Consider the following 18982-nt stretch of genomic DNA (forward strand, 5'->3'; position numbering starts at 1 on the left):
AGTGGTCCTTTTGCCCATTTCCCCTCCCTTACTTCTGTTAAGCGGAGCTGAATTTTACAGTAGGTGAAGGTGCTGGTGGGTGTCTGTGCCCCGTCCTTCTGCTCTGAACATTTTAAGGCTGCTGGCAGGATCTCTGGGTTGCAGTTTAGGAATGCTAATAATACACTGCTTTTTATCATTCTTCTCAGTAGCTGTTTTGGCTATATTGGGCTAATCATTTGAAATTCAGACTAAAAATAGTAGATCTGTCCTAGCTTAATGGAATCAGGTATTATGTACAGTTTGCATTTACCTCTCTCACTCCCCTTTTTAATGAATGAATTGCTTGTGTTCTTAGGGCAAAATATAAACTGCTTCAGCATGAAATCAATTTTCTGCTTTAATTCATCCTAAATCTGAGAATTTCTAACACATTAGTATTGCAATTAGAAATGTTAACAGCAGACAGTAGTATAAAGGCACACTCTGCTCCATGAAAGTTTAGTTTATTTAGTCGACTTGTGCAGACTATCTCGTAGAAATCCCAGTGAATGGTAGGCTTGAAACAACATTCCACTAATAAATTTATCAACTCATACTTAAAAGAAGCATATCTTTTCCTCCCTCTTGCTCTGTCTCTGTGGTCATGCTGCTGTTAAGACAGATTATTCATGCTTACTTGATTCAGGTGGGCTTTTTGCAAGCTTCCCCACTAGGCCTGGGAATGTGGTACATTGAGGTCTATTCATAGGCTTCTGACATAGACCAGGCTTTTATTGCCTGGTGTTTTATTGCTGCCAAATCCTAGTCTCCACCCAGTTTGTAGGCAGTTTTTATTCTTTAGACTCAAGAAAGGTTATCACCTACCTTAATCCATGCATCTGGGTGGATTAGGGACACCAGTGTTCCCCAGGATTCTCAAAGAGGATCCTGGAAACTTCTTGTTTCTTCTCTTTTTCAGTCTTTACTAACTCTTAGGGCTTCAGCGAGGATTTGCATCTGAAATGGGAAACCTGGAGCTTTTCTCAATGAAGACATCAGATCAAAGTTCAGTTAGTCAGGGCCTTTCTAAAACATTAAGGGGGCTTGGACCCACACAATAAAAAGATGAGCTCTGGCAGAGATTGCAGTAAAAACATTCTGATCAGTAATCCGGATAAAGGATAGATTATAGGGCAAAGAACAGCCCTTGTTTAAATTGCTTTGAGAACCCCCAAAACTAAAGAACTTGGAACTTTTGGTTTTTAAAAAAAGCATTAATATGTTTTTATTTGATTTGGTGTTAAGATCTTGTTCTATCTTTATTATACCATGTAACACATAATATAATGTAACCTTTCAGTATTTTAAAATAATTGCTAAGCCTTTTGTACTTCATAGTGTAAAGTTAATATATTTGAAAATCCTGGTTTTAGTAGCAATTCTGAAATTAAATTCTGGTATAGTGTTCTTGCTTTCAGAAGGTTTATCAATGGCAAAAATTTGCCTTTATCAAGCAAGTTAATCACAACAGTGACAATTTTCTATATTTTATGCTTTACGTCAATTATTTTAAAATTTTAAAATCCATAACAAACAGGAACACTTGACAAAACATTTATAACATTTATAACATTTCTCATTCAAAAACTTTTTGTTAGATTAGTTAGACACATCTAGCAGTTAGACACTTACAGCAAATGAACAGGTGGGCCTTAAGGTAAAACATCTTACAGAAAAGCAATAGTTAGTCAATGTTACAATTTTCTTATTGGAATGTTTTCAGATTTTTTCTTCTTGGAATTCTGGGAGCTACATTTACTTCTGGCACATACAAAAATTGTCTGTCAATACTTAATCTTATATTGTTAGATTTTTTAGCTTCAGACTGTCATGCCCATTTTTAGAAACTAATCTGGGTGGCTTATAAACAATGATATGCTGAAGAGCACATTTTTGAATGTCAAATTTATCGCTTCTGATTCAAGTCAGGTGTCTAAATCTTTCCTCTTCCGCACGAGCTGGTCAGGTTGTTCTGGTCCTGACCGGCCCCATCACTGCCAGGAATAGGAGAAAAAACCCTCCCCACGATAGCCAGTTGTCTTGTTCTTGCCCCAGGAGCTGCCGCTGCTGCCAGGATGAGAGAAGAGTTTCTCCCTCCAGTTCAAGCTGGTGGGGTTATTCTCACCCTTGGTGTTGTTGCTGGGAATGGGAGAAAAGCCCTTCTCTGCTGTAAAAACTGGCTAGGCTGAAGTTGGTTCCCAGTTTCTTATTCACATTTCCTAGTTCCTTATTAGCGAATCCAATGACAAATATTTAGAGGAAGAAGAAGAGTTGTTTTTTATATGCCGACTTTCTCTACCACTTAAGGGAGACTCAAACCGGCTTACAATCACCTTCCCTTCCCCTCCCCACAACAGACACCCTGTGAGGTAGGTGAAGCTGAGAGAATGTGACTTGCCCAAGGTCACCCACCTGGCTTTGTGTGTAGGAGTGGGGAAACCAACCCAGTTCCCCAGATTAGCCTCCGCCGCTCACTTGGAGGAGTGGGGAATCAAACCTGGTTCTCCAGATCAGATTCCACCGGTCCAAACCACCGCTCTTAACCACTACACCACGCTGGACAATTTAAAAGCTCTGAACCCCAAATCATGCACCCCCACATTCAAGGGACTCTGCCCTCCAAGGGCACATATGCTGTTTACTGGTCCAAAGGCCAGTTCTTGTGCTAACGGCTCCAAAGTGGCATGCCCCAAGCACAAATGCAGTTTCAGACACTGGGGCCAAGCTGCATTCCAAAACAATCTTTGGACCACCCCAAATCACACATCCCCACACCCTGGAGGCTGTCCCTTGGTTTCAGGTAGCCGGCTCAAGGTTGACTCAGCCTTCCATCCTTCCGAGGTCGGTAAAACGTGTACCCAGCTTGCTGGGGGTAAAGGGAAGATGACTGGGGAAGGCACTGGCAAACCACCCCGCAAACAAAGTCTGCCTAGGAAACGTCGGGATGTGACGTCACCCCATGGGTCAGGAATGACCCGGTGCTTGCACAGGGGACCTTTACCTTTTTACCTTTACAACTAAATAAGAGATAAGCAACCTAAGTGCAAATAAGCCAATCAGCAGGTGCATGTGAGATACAGCTGATATAGCAAGATAAGAAGGCCAATCTCAACTTTTAAAAAGCAACCTATCTAGCCTTTTTCTTTAACTGTTCCAGCTAACTATCCAAGGTGAAGGTAGGTCTAAGCAGTAGAGTTCATGGACAGTTGAAAATGTGTGTCATCTCTCAGTCAACTTGCAAATTCAGCAAGAAAAGAGGAGTGATATCATAGCGACTGCTAACTGGTGCATGAATGGATGATTCTTTATATTCAAAGACTGATAGTATAGTGCAGGAAAGAAGTGTGCTGTGGGTCGTAGTGGTGCTTTTCATGTGTATTACTCAAATAGAAAAATAAGAAGTGCACTGTGCTCACAAAGAGCATGGTGGAAATTAGTGCTTTCTCTTCCATACCAGAATTCTAAGATATGGTCTAGTGTAGAGAGCCAGCATAGTGTAGTGGTTTAGTGTAGTGGTTAAGAGCGGCGGACTTTAATCTGGAGAAGCGGGTTTGATTCCCTACCCCTACACATAAAGCCTACTGGGTGACCTTGGGCTATACACAGTTCTCTCCTCACTCTCTGAGCCCCATCTACCTCACAAGGTGTCTGTTGAGGGGAGGGGAAGGGAAGGCAAATGTAAACCTCTTTGAGACTCCTTAAGGGTAGAGAAAAGTGGGGTATAAAAACTAACTCTTCTTCTTCTCCTTCTCCTCCTCCTGTTTCAGCCCAGTGTTCCATCTAGTCCAGCATCCTTTCTCACACAGTGACCAACCAGTTTTATTTTTGGCCATAGCACACTTGGTAGCCCACTTATTTTCTCCTTCTCCCTCCCAGGTAGGGAAGTGGCAAGTTGATTTATAAGCTTAGCTGCCTTTATTTTAGTTGCAGCCTCTAAAACGGGCAGTTGTTTCTAGTGGAGGTGGAACAGAAAGAAAGAGTATAATATGAGCAAAAAGAGGAGAAATCTGTTTGAACCCTCTAGCCCCCCTATAGGGAAACAACTCAGTATTGATTATTTGTTTAATATACCAACTACTAATAGATTTACAATATTAATTATAGGTACAATAACAGCCCATTCCTGAGAAATGGGCTGAAAGTTCTTTGGAGGTGGCATGACCCCGACAGCTTAAGTGCTCTCTTATTCCATGATAAGAGGCACTTACCCTGGCAGCGGGGTTGGTTCCGTTGGCACCTGAGTGCTGCAAAGCTGCACATCGCTCTCCCACCACTGCAATCTCTCTGGGACCTAAATCCCGGAAGAGAAAGGTGGCGCCGGCATGGGGGATGTTCCTGGGGTGTTCCCAGGGGCGGAGCTGATGTTAGTCAGCTTCCTAAGCCCCTCCAGCCCAGGAACGCCCCCTCTACCAACAGTGTTGCTGCGCCAACTTCATATTCCTTGACCCTATATGTTTTCACAGGTAACTCAAATGACTTCTTCAAACTTTGGACACTACTTCGATCTGTCAAAACCTTTGGCCTCAGAACTAATTCAGAACGTGGGGTGGCATGGTTTTTTCCTTCCTGAAGAAACAACTTTGTGTCCTGATATAAACTCTTGGTGAGTTTGGAAACTCTTTTATTTCAATTGTTTGCACAGTGAAGGGGGAGATTTAGCAGGATAAATAGGCATAAAATTGATTTGACTGTCAGTAGTGGGTTGATCAGGTATGAATACTAGTAGCCTAATTTTCTACTTTTGCCTGACCAACAGAGTAAAATCTCCCTGCTGCCTTCCATGCTTCACCTGCTGCCACAACCCTGGCTTCTTCTCCTTGCTGCAATGAACGTGGGTTGGCAAATACACACTGCTGTCTGAATCTTGGCTCAGCTCTGTTCTGGTCCTCATGTTCTATTCTGGCCCACAAAAAGCTAGATCAGTCTCTCCTAAACCAGCTTACTATTATCTCTGCTACCGTTTGTTTTCAAATCTTCTGAGGGGCATGAGTATTGAAAAGACACCTGGGGAATACCATGCATCCCTGTGTACTCCACACACGTGCAAACTACCAAAGTTTGGGATTTTGCCCTCTTCAGAGTTCCCTCAGGTACAACATTTTACTTTTTCCTATAGGTCTGAAGGAAAGAATAAATGGCTATACATGTCTATAGCCATTGTTATGCTGTGTCATTTATGTTTTAAAAGTCGAATTTTGAGGCCTTTTACGGCTATTTTTAATATGAATACGAATACTTGTTCATACAGTGCTGTAATAGGTATGTTCTGTAGCAGTTGTCTTGTGTATGCTCTTGTACATGTAGAAGGGCATTTTTGTATTTAGTTTCATTTTTCTTATGCAATATTTTTCTTATGCAATATTTTAGAGAAAGATGTAAAACAACCTTCTTTATGAAATGTTCTCTAGGTGTACAAGCTCAGCACTAGAAGTCGTCCGTATAAATTACATAGAAAATATAGAGATGCTGACTTACAAGCAGCTTTGGCTGAAACTATATATGAACATTTCTCACCAGAGATATGTTCTAAAAGATTAAATGTTGGGAGAATGATTGAAAATTAAACCTCACCCATACAACTAGCGTTGCCAACCTCCAGGTACTAGCTGGAGAACTCCTGCTATTACAACTGATCTCCAGCCAATAGAGATCAGTTCACCTGGAGAAAATGGCCACTTTGGCAATTGGACTCTATGGCACTGAAATCCCTCCCCTCCCCAAACCCCGCCTTCCTCAGGCTCCTCCCCAAAAACCTCCCTCCAGAGGCGAAGAGGGACCTGGCAACCATACATACAACAGCTCACATGTGGGTTTTATGTTTTGCTGCAAATATGTAGCCCCCATACAACAACTCACAAGAATGCATAAGTAACAATGAGTAGGTAGAACTTCCCAGAGTGCAGTGTAAACTAGTACCACATCAGATAGAAAGTTACCATGTTAATCTGATATGCACAGAATGCATGGGGAATTACTAAAGTATGGTTAGCTGCACAGTGTTGTTGAACTTTATAGAACACAATGAGCTGCTGACCTGCACGTAATAAAACCGAATGTGCAAACAGAATTTTCTTCAACATTTTTGCTGCAGTTTCCATCATTCGTAAGGCAAGCAGCTTACCTCATGTTCTGATATATAAAGTTATAGATACAGCATTGTTTTAAGAGTGTTTTCCTATCATTTCTTAACAAAAGGAGGGGAGGGGGAACCAGTAGTAATTTCTCAGTTATATATAGTCTAGTGTCTGTTGTATTCTTTTATAGCTTCCTTCCAGGTTTTCCAGTTTTGACTTATGATATATATATAGACAAAATATTCTAGTAATTATGCCAGAGAGACTGTCCAAGAACCAGTATTGTATTTGTTTGTTCTGTTTGCTGTTTTGAAAGTATGTGTACATTAAACATAGGTAGATGGGCTTAAATGTACATAGAGCAAGATAATTCTTGCTAAAGCAGGTAAAACAGTCTTTCCTAATGGAGTCTACTTCCTGATAATAGGCCTATTTGTCATACCTTTTGATAACCTGCCCTTTGTTAAATGTTCAGAAACTATCAATAGGGAAGTCAGAGCCTCTGTTGTAACTAGGATACCTTCTTACCAACTCCTGTTTTATTAGTTACTAGATTGGGTTTTTTTAAAGATGAGAAGGTATTATTTAAACACATTAGCAGGATTAAAGTGTTTAGTAACAAACCTCAAAGAAAAATAACAGACTTTTTGAATACAACATCTGCAGCCTTAAAATATTATGACTGTTCTTGCTAACGGTAATATATATTTGCTAAAGTTAATGTTATTGACTAGCAAGATTGTTTGTCTGCAAGCATCTGTTTTTTTTCTTAGTAAATTGGTTTTCGCTTTGGGTATTCTAATTTGCGTTTATTGTATGTAGCTGTTTTCTCTCTCACAGGAATAGATAAAATGTCAATGTTTCATTTATCTGTAGAATACACAGAAAGTTGTTTTCATTGATCATGCAATAAAAGTCACCCATCCCTATTTCTAGCAGCTCCCACCCCCTGCAGACAGGAAAACCCATGCAACAGGGCCAGCCACAATTACAGTGCTGGGTTCTGCAGTCCAGGAGGGAATTGGGGAGGGGGTAACCTCCATGTTAAAAAAATGTAGCTCAGGCAGCATTTGGGATCCAAAATGACAACCAATCTCATGCAGTGGTGGAAGTCACTAGTAGGAGGAAGATAGGGTTGCCAACCTCCAGGTACTGGAGAAGAAAAAGGCACCTCTATACTAATACCAAATAGGTTAGGAAAACAGTACAGGGGCAACAGTCATGTACAAAAGGTGCAATTTATATAAGCTACTGAAGTGAAAACATGTACAATATTGTACTCAACAAGGTAACCACACAACAAACTAACAATCAATATGTACAACATATACAGCAAGGAGCCGCAATAATTTTCAGGAGTCTCAACAGAGTAACAGTAGCAATCAGTTTCTGTGTACAAAATTTCATAAGAAGCCACAATCTTCCATAGGAGTTTCTGTGTACAAAATTTCATAAGAAGCCACAATCTTCCATAGGATACAGCCGTTTCAGATTCACAATAATATGGAATTCTTCTTCAGTCCTTCCTATTAGTTAAAATGTACATTCAGTTATACTAAAAAAGATTAAAGCTGTTTACAATAACAAAATTACAAGATTATATACTTACAAATATTGCTTCCAAAAAGTGTGCTGTCATACACAAACTTGATACCATCCCACGTAGGGTAAGCATAAATCAGGTTACAAAAAGATGTCAGCAAAGTACATCACATAATGCAGCATACAAGGTTGAAAAGTCAATCAAACTAAATAATGAAAACCCAGATGTGTGTCATTGCTCCCAATGCTAACCAGCACGCTGGAGTCTTAAAGGGGCAGAGCACCATTATGCTCAAAGCTATCCTTTAGCCCACTGGAATCTTAAAGGTGCAGAGCAATTATCATACTGTTAATGCTTTTATAAAAATCACAAAAAACATATCAAATCATTATCCAAATTTAACCCGTTAGGAGCCATAGTGTTCAGAAGACGAATGAAAAAAGCCTCCTTCTGTCTTAATATTCTTTCATTATTACATTTGTCAAAGCACTTTCTATTGAGCCGCTATGGCGCTGATGGAGGAAATGTTCAACTACAGGCGCCAAAACAAGTTTGGCACGTATTCTGGACCTGTGTTCAAGAATACGGCTCTTAATGGGTCTAATTGATGAGCCAACATAAATCTTGCCACACGGGCAGAGAAGGCAGTACATGCAGAAACTCGTGTCACAATTAGTATAAGACCGTAATTTAATTGTGAAATTGGTATCGGTTCTCGTGAATTCCTTCACCTCAAGACACAGATCACAAGCCATACATTTGTGGCATTTAAAGTGTCCAACGGTGGACCTACTGTAAATTTCTCTATACATATCTGTATGAACTAGTCTATCTTTAATAGACTGGGTTTTCCTGAAACCTATTTTGGGAAGCATCTCACACCCCGATCATGAGAGGGAAGGCATCTTTGCCATCTTCTGGGCATGGAGTAGGGGTCACTGGGGGTGTGGGGGGAGGTAGTTGTGAATTTCCTGCATTGTGCAGGGGTTGGACTAGATGACCTTGGTGGTCCCTTCCAACTCTATGATTCTATGAAGTATAATGGTGGTATATCAGTTTCTTTGTGGGTTTTATGTTTTGCTGCAAATATGTAGCATTTGAAGTAACTCTAGTTACATTCTCCAAGTTTCTTCATAGTTTCATTTTAACATATCAGAATATGTTAGTTAATGTTAAGCACGAATATTAATATATTTAATTAGTTCTAGGGGAATGTTTCCTTTTGCCAGTTACAGTTTCAAAAGAGTGACTATATTAGTCTATTGTAGCGAAGAAAAATGGAAAACAAGGGGCACCTTTAAATCTAACTAACTTTATTTCCCCCACACCAAATGCATCTGATGAGGTGAGCTCTAACAAAATAAAGTTTATACCAGAATAATCTTGGTTAGTTATAAATGTGCCACCTGATCTTTGTCTTTCTTTGCTTTTGAAGGTTATAATCTGCTTCAGTGGTATTTTTTATATTTTATTTTTATTGTACTAGATAATATAATGTGTATATTAAATTGTATATTATTTCCCATCTCTTAGTAATATGGCCTCCGGTTATACCAGACTGCTTCATTCTATTCAGAAGGTCATTTACCAAGAAGGTTTTGATGGCTCCATTCCTCAGGTATTAAGCACTTTCTGTATCTTCTACAAGTATGTAACTACAAGTTTTGAAGGGTGCCTCTGGAACATCTTAAAATGTTTACTATTACCACACATTCTAAAACACTGATGAAATAATCTTAAACAGTGGTTGTGAATAAACAAGGCATTTAAAGATTTTTAGATATTTACCAGTTGGGTAGTCTGTGCAAATAACATCCATTTTATTAATCCATTAATAACATTTTAGACATTAAAACACACACAAACACATAAAGTGCAACATGGAGTTTGAGGCTAGTCTTGAAAAATGTTAATGTTTCTGACTTTTGATTTTCTGGTTTAAAAATAATAAAGCTAATTCAGCCCCACACTACATTGTACCAGGACTTCTAAATAAGGACCTGACACACCAGGTTAACGAGTTTATTAATGGTTGATCTGCATCAATTAAACATCCCTGAATTAGTGTGAGTTACCTCTAACAAGCAGCCTCCTACAGTTACCAGCATTTTGGGCAAGCCCACACTGGTTGCAGACATAGCTACTGCTTGCTTTGTTTATCCTCAGCTGCATGTAAAACAGTGCCTAGAGGGATTAAGCCTCATCCCCCATGTACCGCTCCAGCAACTAAGGATTGAGTTGATGCTGTGGTTACCAAGGGAGTTCCCTCTCCAGTCCACCAGGCTGCTTGAGCCAATAATGGGCTAGCTTGGGAACAGCCCCCCATCCTTAGATGGCTCAGGGTTAGGGTTGCCAACTTCCAGGTACTTGCTGGAGATCTCCTGCTATTACAACTGATCTCCAGCCAATAGAGATCAGTTCACCTGGAGAAAATGGCCGCCTCGGCAATTGGACTCTATGGCATTGAAGTCCCTCCCCTCCCCAAACCCCGCCTCAGGCTCTGACCCAAAAACCTCCCACCGGTGGCGAAGAGGGACCTGGCAACCCTACTCAGGGTGCTTGCCAGTTATCCCTACCTATATTGAAACAACTCACACTATTCCTGCCAAAACTAGTTATGAAAAAGTTGTACATATTGGTACATGCAAAATCTAAAACAAGAACAAAATCTGAGTGAATCCTTTAGTTAGGATCAATCAAATTGGCACAAAACACTGTGCTTTTAAGCTCACCAGAGCTGTTCTTCAGAATAAAAGTTACACAACTTAGAAGGATAGAAGGCAGAATTCTTGGGCCTTGATCGTAAGGTCTGGACTTACAGGCATCCTTTGTGAGATGCCAGCCTGCAGTTAGCTTCTTCACTTTGTTGCTGAGACGTAGAGTTACAGTATGGTCTCTGGGAGACTGCATTCTATGTCTTTGATTCTTTGTCCTCTTACTGAAACTAGTCAAAAGGCCAGGCCTAATTAGAAAATACCACCACTCCCCAGGACACTGTGGAACAGGTGAAAAAAGGCCCCTTTCCTGGCCAATTTGAAAGCGGCCTAAAAAAAAGCTCCTGCTCAACCCCTCAAAAGGCAACCCAACTACTCCCACATTATCAGCACGGATGGCAGGTGGGAAGCAAAATCTCTTCGCAGAGAGCAGGCTAGAGCACAATAGCTTATCCAGCACCTTTCTGATTGGCTGCTTCACACAAGGGAGCAAAGGGCTCATTGAGAGCCAGTACTGCTTTCATGCTTTATTTAAAATTGGGCCGTGCACAAACCAGTACCTCAGCCCTGTAGGCTGGGAACTAAATTCTCCATGCGCTGGAAATTCTTGCCACTAATCTCCCCTTCCTCATCAGCACCTCTCTCACTCTTAGAGAGCTACAATATGTTTAATTAATTGTTTAGGGGACTAACTGAGTCATTCCTTACGTTTTCCTGTACATAGGCCAAGGTCCAAAGAAAGGTGTGTGTATGTGTGAAATGCTTCTGTGTATGCAGGAGAAGGTGGGCTGGTTTACTAATATTCCTTCCAGCTGTAGTCCCTTCCTGCCTTGGAGGCCCATTGGAATCCTGCCTGTGCTTTTACATTTCTTTGCAGCTTTCACTCAGGCATCTTTCTAACTGTTCATGAATAATTAGTCATGTAAATTTAGAGGCAAGTATATTTTAAATAAAACAGTGCTCAGCCTGTGATAGAGGTACATTAAGAAAGGGAGCCCTTAGGCTGCCTAAATAAAAGCATCAAATACTTAGAATAGTATTTCTTTTTTATCTATTTTATAGCGATGATCTGTTAGTTATAATTTATTAAATTTATCCTTGCGAGCACAAGAATGAATCATTGCAGATATTTTACTTGCCCAAAATGTTCACACTAATGCAGCACCTTGTTCAGTGGATTAACTTACCTCTTCACAATGGATTTTCTTTAATGCTTTTGCATTCTGGATCATTTTATGAATGTTTATGAAGCGGAATTCCCCTGGTTAGTTTTCCAGTGTATGCTGAGCTTTATGGGCAAGCCTGTTTTCCCCTTAGTGGTAACGGTGCCCTTCTGGAGAAGTAAATTGGTCCCTGACAGGCACCTCTGCTGTGGTAACTATAGCAACAGACATGTCATAACAGTTTCTCCAGTACAGTATGTTGAGCTGCTCCTCCAACATGATGACAGGTCCTTTTGGAAGCAGGAAATCATACAGAACAGAGGAAACAGCAGCATCAAAGTGACAACAAAACCCTGGGAGACAGCAAATAACCTGTTACTGGAAAGAGTTTAAAGTAATGGTTTACAGTCTTGCACACTGGATAGACGATAAAAATAACACCAAAACCTAACCCTGACATTTTTATTTTACTAGAACCAATACATGGATGAAACCATTTTTAAGGCATGAGGAAAAACTTTTGCGGTTTGCTTTTGTCTGATTTGTTGTTTTGAAACAGGGAAGCAAAATAATAATAATAATACTCCTCATTAATTAAAATAAATCTGTCAGAGGACCCCAATCCACGGGTTCTTGTGCAACCCCAATTACCTATTAAAAGGATGGGGGAAGGGGAATGCCTGAGTTCAGTTCACCCTCATGTTAGACAGGTGAGAGCTGGTATCAGAGTTAGTAGTTAAGCATTTGTCCAATCCTTCAGGTGCTCACTTCCACACACTAAGCCTCTGTTAAAGGGACAGGAGGAGCCCTGTGGCGCAGAGGGGTAAGCTGCAGTACTGCAGTCAAAAGCTCTGCTCACGACCTGAGTTTGATCCCGACAGAAGTCGGTTTCAGGTAGCCGGCTCAAGGTTGACTAAGCCTTCCATCCTTCCGAGGTTGGCAAAATGAGTACCCAGCTTGCTGGGGGTAAAGGGAAGATGACTGAGGAAGGCACTGGCAAACCACTCCATAAACATCTGCCTAGTAAACGTCGGGATGTGATGTCACCCCTTGGGTCAGGAATGGCCCAGTGCTTGCACAGGGGACCTTTACCTTTACCCTTTTAAAGGGACAAGACAGGTTTTGGCAGGGCCTAGTAATCACAACTGAAGCAGCAATAAGGGACACACCTTGCAACTGGATGTAACTAATGGTGAAGTTTTAACATTGTGTGCATTTTGAGAAGGAGGCAAACAAGACAGGAATGCACAATTACCCCCCCCCCTTTTTTTTTTTGCTTCATCAAACAAGTGAACTGTTAAAACACAAAGGAACAGTTGAAGATTTAGCTGTGTTGATAACAACTGGTAAGCAGGGCCATGAGCTGAACCTCAGGCATTCAAATACACTCCTCAAGGCTGCTGTTTTCCCTACCATGGAAATACACGGGTACCTCTGTGTTTTCTGCAGGTAGTAAAAATGGTCTGTGGGAAACAGTTGTCTTCTGATGCCACTGCCCTGAACCAGAGTGGGTCACCCATGGTTCCTGTTTGCCTTTCAGAGAACAATGAAAGTGAAAATCATGATTTTGCTGCCATTTCAGTTTGTTTGTTTATAAGAAAGCTATTTCAATATAATTTAGAAACATAGCATTTAAAAAGTGGGGAGGGGAAAAAATCTCAATTATGGTCATAATATACGGTTGGACTGTCTAATCTGCCAATGCAAGTTGAAGATAATTTTGTTGAGTGATAATATGAATGAAATAAAGTTGTTTCAAAGGTGCATAATATGTGCAACACAAGTCTTACGGTTTATGCTCTGTACAGCACCTATTACCAGCGTCTTCAGTCAAGTAGGAACTGCTTCCTCCTGGCCAAACTGTTTGGGATCTTCTCAAAGCTATAATGTCACCACTCCTCCTTCCTTCTCATACATATTAGACAGAAAAGTTCCTACTCAGTTTTAGAGTCAGTCAGAGGATACCACAGATGCTTCAATAGAGAACCAGTGTGGTGTAGTGGTTAAGAACGGTGGTTTGGAGCTGTGGAGTCTGATCTGGGGAACCGGGTTTAATTCCCCACTCCTCCACATGAGTGGCGGAGGCTAATCTGGTGAACTGGATTTTTTCCCCCACTCCTACACACGAAGCCAGCTGGGTGACCTTGGGCTAGTCACAGCTCTCTTAGAGCTCTCTCAGCCCCACCTACCTCACAGGGTATCTGTTGTGGGGAGGGGAAGGGAAGGTGATTGTAATCCGGTTTGATTCTCCCTTAAGTTTTCAAGGCAAGAGATGTTACCCCCTCATATAATTAGAAAATATCCTCAAGTTTCAGATATCGGGTTTTTGCCTTTAATGTTTCAGATTCCACTGATTACTTTTATTTTTCTTATCTATGATAGAAAAAGCAAAGAAATATTTTGAGGATTGGAATTCAGAGTCTTGGTTCAGTACTATGGGGTGATGATATCTGTTGCAATGAGAATCCACAAAATATTCATAGCCTCACAAGATTTCTGTATGCTCTCCGTGGCCTCCTCAGAACTTCTTTGTCTGCCGGCATCATCACCATTCCATCTCACCTTATCCAGGTAGGCCTAGTTCAATTGATATTTGTAGTTGATACTTGAAGGACAAAGTAGTTGATGGGTAATTAATAAGCAAAATTTGCCATGGTTTATTTTCAAAATGCTTTTTTATTGGACTTGTATTTCTTCATTAGCAAATGAATATCAAGATTACTTTTTAATTTCGTATAAATACATTCCATTGCTTTTATCAGGTCTGACTAAATCATAGTAATTAATAATGTTTTAAATGAGTTAAAAAGTAAATTAATCTTAATATTTAAGTATTTCAAGTCAACTCCCCATACCTCCAGATCTTAGTAACAAAGGTAGAAATGGTTATCAGGAAGTATGTGGCAGTTAATTACGCATAAGTAAATTCAGGAGTCATTACTCATGGATAAATCAGTTAATAGTTATAATTGGGTGTATTTTATACCATAACAGCACAGTATATTGGTTAGAGTATCAGACTAGGATCTGGGAGACCCAGGTGCAAATCCCCATTCTGCCACGGAAGCTTGCTAGATGACCTTGAGCCAGTCATACACTCTCAGCCTAATCTACCTCACAAGGTTATTGTGAGGATAAAATAGGGCACAGGAGAACCATGTAAATATTGCTTTGCTTCGGGTCCCTAGTGGTGAGACAGGTGGAGTACAAATGTTGTAAATAAATAATTCATGTGTGTGTGTAAAGTGCCGTCAAGTCGCAGCCGACTGATGGCGACCCCTTTTGGGGTTTTCATGGCAAGAGACTAATAGAGGTGTTTTGCCAGTGCCTTCCTCTGCACAACAACCCTGGTATTCCTTGTTGGTCTCCCATCCAAATACTAACCAGGGCTGACCCTGCTTAGCTTCTGAGATCTGACGAGATCAGGCTAGCCTGGGCCATCCAGGTCAGGGCAAATAATTCATAGTGTATTCGAAAAAAGGCTATTTTGAAAAGGTAGCATTAATACTCTTAGAAAGCAAAAATGTCCTTAGCAGTAGCTACCTGCAACAAATAATTGTCTCTGCCTAACAGACAAGCCAGCATCAAGTTGGTTTAGCAACAGAAACTGCCTGGTATCCTGTTAGATATACTACCTGTACAAAGACAGGGCACTGAGATTCTTAGAGCTGGTGTGGCACTTGACAAAGCTTGTGCCTGATTCCTCCTTGTTAATCCACCTGAACAGCGGGGGTGTTTTAAGGAATAATACAGAGGCTGTTTCCCGAAGTGATGTTTCAATTGGTGTTCGTGTTTCCTGCATCAGTGAATCTTTGTTTGCTTTATTTATAGCCCGCCTTTCTCGCTGAGGCTCAAGGCTATTAGACAGTGTAAAACAAGGCAATCAAATAACACGAGACATCTAATAAACAACACAATAGGAATTAGAAGCAGTGCAAAAAAGAGTACCAAACATGATATAAAACAAAAATAGAATTACTGAAGTAGAAAACAGTAGGAAAAGTAGAAAGTAGAATACAGTAAGAGCAAGATAACCAAGAATAATATTGACTAAAATATATATTCCTTTTTTAAATGTTTGTCTTCTACTTTCCATCTCAAGTTAGCACATTTATAAATGAAATGGGAAACACTCAGACCTTTTCCACACATAAATCTTTCTGCTAGTTTTCTCCATGGCGAGATCAGAAGCCGCAGCTTCAAATTGTCTGTTGTCGTTCCGCACAGCAGTGTTTTTTTGTGGAACTTACAGGCTTGGCTTGGCTGCATGTCATCTGCCACCTGTTTGTTAGACAAGAAAAAAAAATGAGCAGAACAAAATAGCCACGGATTGAAGAAGTCCCCTCTAAAAAACCCAGCAAGTGGAAATCGACAGGAAATTTTTGAGTCCCCGAACTCCAGCAGCCAAGACAAGTCTGGATAGCCGAACAAAGACTGAAGCTTTAAAGGGCCAGATTTGCAGGAAATACCTTGTGTGAGAACAGTCTTAGGATCTCATAGAAAGGAGTGAAAAAAGACTAATAAGGTGGCATAGGTTTTTCCCCTCTAAAATGTTAGACTAGAAGCAAATCCATACCCTTACAGAAGAACTTTGTACTGGCAGGAACTGATATACTAGCACAAGAATATTTGTTATTAACTGTAAATTAAAAGGAAATTTACTTAAAAGCATATCATGAAACAATTAAGATAATAAAAGTATCAGCAGGGGTCCCCATCATGGTGCCCATGAGCGCCGTAGCTCTCACCAATACATTTCTTGGTGCCTGCCGAGTGTTTTTGGAAAGTGAGGAGCAGGGGGTCCTTTTGCCCAGCAGAGCTTCTGAGTGGCCATTGGAGACCTGGTGAGCTGTGCAGATTTTTAAGTTGCTTTGGCAGCAGCTTCCACAACAGCACAAGGATTTTTACTTTGTGAGTTAAGGTAAAATGTGTGTACGCAAAAGAAAAGTTTAGAACAATATGTTCATTTCAAAAGGCATCCTGTTAAGCAGAGCTTCGGTCTGAAATGTTGAAGATTTGTTGTTAGAGTTATACATAACCTCACTCACTGATATTCTGTGGTTGGCTCTGCCTCCTGTGGCAGCCATTTTGTGTTTGCACATTACCTCCCTGTGTCAGAATCCCAAAGGTCTCAGGCTCAGAAAGGTTTGGGACCCCTGGTATTAGAGTCAACAAGAAGGAGGTTTTAAAAGGAAACAAACATGACAGTGGGCATACTACATTGTCTGTTCAACTCAGAAGGTAGAACTAGAGATGGGTGAATTTTGTCCATCTGCGTTCAGATTGGTCTTGCTCTTTCTAAGGTTTTTGTAGGGACTTATTGGAAACCGTGTGGGCTTTTCCCCAGGAGTTCTCTAGAAGCTCTGAAAAACTGCTGACATTAAGAATAAAAAATGAGGAAGTCTTACTCAGAAGCCCTGGCAAGCCACAATTTCCAGGGATCTTTCTGTTAGTATCACTTTAGCTCTAACAAGGGCCCAAGTCCCGTTGCTGTTTGTTTATCTCCCAGGCTCTGCTGCTGGAAGGTTTGGGGGAGAGAATGTTCTCGGCTAGGAATAGGACAAATTTATTTGTAATCCATGCAGAAATTCACAGGGAAATTGGCTAGGATTTTAAAAAGCTTATTATTCTCAACGTTGTGAGGGTCTTCCTTTTCAAACCACCACCACCACGGCAGTTCCGAAACTCGACAACACTGCTAGGTAAGAACAGATAATTTGTTTCAATCAGATTTGATAAGTTCGTTGTTGTGGCTTTTGTGCAGTCCTACATTAGGCCTGCAGTCAGTGTGCCTGCACAGAAGACCATTTGATGAACAGCAGTTACGGGTAAGTGCAACCTGTTATATTTAGAATGCTGGCAAAAAAAGAAAGGAAGAAAGGCCAGTGTTCAAATAAAAAGAAACATCTTAAGATTGTTTGGGCAACCTGAATTAATTCAAATTAATAGGTCACAGTGACCAACAGCCAACCATCTTGAACGCATTTGGATAGCATACCTCTGAATGGCAATCATGTTGAAAAACAAAGTGTCACAGGGGGTTGATCTCAGCAGATTAGTAGAGAGCAAATATAAAGCATTTCTCTCTCTCTCTCTCTCTCTCTCTCTCTCTCTCTCTCTCTCTCTCTCTCTCTCTCTCCTCACACACACACACACACACACACACACAAATAAGGAAGGATCCGGGAATAGGGTAGCAAAAAGTGAATTCAGAAAACATTTCCTTCATCTCCCATAATGCTAGAACCTATGGGGTACCCAGTGAAGTTGATGGGAAATAAATTCAGAAAAAAGGAAGTCGTTCTTCATTCAATGAGTAACTAACTTGTGGAATTCACTGCCGATATATGTAGTGATGGACACCAGCACAGATGGCTTCATCTAGGATAAATCAATCAGTGGCTACTAGTCATAATGACTAAAGGGCACCTCTACATTCAGAGGCAATAAACCTCTGAATACCAGTGCAAGTAAGCAACGCCAGGGGAACAAAACCTTGGTTTCCATGGCCCTTTGGCCCTCCAGGGCAACTGGCTGGCTGCTCTATGAAACAGGATGCTGAGCTAGATGGACCACTGGTCCAATCCAGCAGGATTCTTCTTATGAACCACACATTAGCTTCATTTTAGAAACCTATTGGAGCATGTAACAAAAACAATATATTAACATTTTAAATTTGTGAAATAAAAATATTAGAAGCCAATATGTCTTTGTGAGGAACGAATCTTACCACACCAGTGTACTTTCTTAGATTAAATAAATGGCTTATAAGTAAAGCAAACTCTACTGAATGTATTAGTTCTAAAGTGTTAAAAGGCTTTTAACCTAGTTCTATATGGATTGTGCCATGTATTACAGATGGAGAGAAGAGGTTTCATCCTGAGAAACCCATTCATGAGTCAGTTCCTATCAGTTATCTAACCACTGTCACCGGTGAAATTTGGAAGTTGTAGAATATTTCCTTGTATTGAAATGTGTGGGGTCATGGTACTAATTATGTCAAAAACTTTCCATAATTAGTATGTATGGTTAGGGATGTGTAACATGCATCATAATAGTCACAGTCCAGCAAGCCCTCTGGGTGTACAAAATGACTTGTGTATACTGAAGTACATTTGATTTTGTACCCCACCCCCTCTCTCTAAACACCAGCGGCCTTCCCTTCTCACCACCACTCTCAGTATTCCATCAGAAGTTGCTTTTGAAATTTCCCCTCCCACGTTTGTTTATTGGACACAAAGAGCATTTAAAGAAATATATTTTAATAATAGAAATAAGAATAAATGTTGAGTCTGATCTGTATGAATATTCAACTTTTGTACATAAAGGATCCAGTATACGCATGTGTCAAGGTGTCACACAAATTTCAGCAAAGCCAAGATTTACAGCCCATTCCTGAGCTGCCGGCGTGCAGGAATGGCGGGAAAGAAGAGCAGCGGGGCCTCCTCCTAACCCATTTCCTGCATG

At 40.7% G+C, this 18982-nt stretch overlaps 1 protein-coding gene across 1 annotated transcript in view; it reads left to right on the forward strand.

Moving 5' to 3' along the window:
• Nucleotides 1–18982, forward strand: part of ELP4 (elongator acetyltransferase complex subunit 4) — a 179974-nt gene that overhangs the window by 42420 nt on the left and 118572 nt on the right. The window contains exons 5-7 of the mRNA XM_056851933.1: nucleotides 4485–4624; nucleotides 9172–9256; nucleotides 13898–14086. Coding sequence (XP_056707911.1) covers nucleotides 4485–4624; nucleotides 9172–9256; nucleotides 13898–14086 — 414 coding nt within the window. The remainder of the gene's footprint in view (nucleotides 1–4484; nucleotides 4625–9171; nucleotides 9257–13897; nucleotides 14087–18982) is intronic.

This window comes from Euleptes europaea, chromosome 6 (genome assembly GCF_029931775.1).
Source record: "Euleptes europaea isolate rEulEur1 chromosome 6, rEulEur1.hap1, whole genome shotgun sequence".
In the NCBI taxonomy this organism is placed as follows: domain Eukaryota; kingdom Metazoa; phylum Chordata; class Lepidosauria; order Squamata; family Sphaerodactylidae; genus Euleptes; species Euleptes europaea.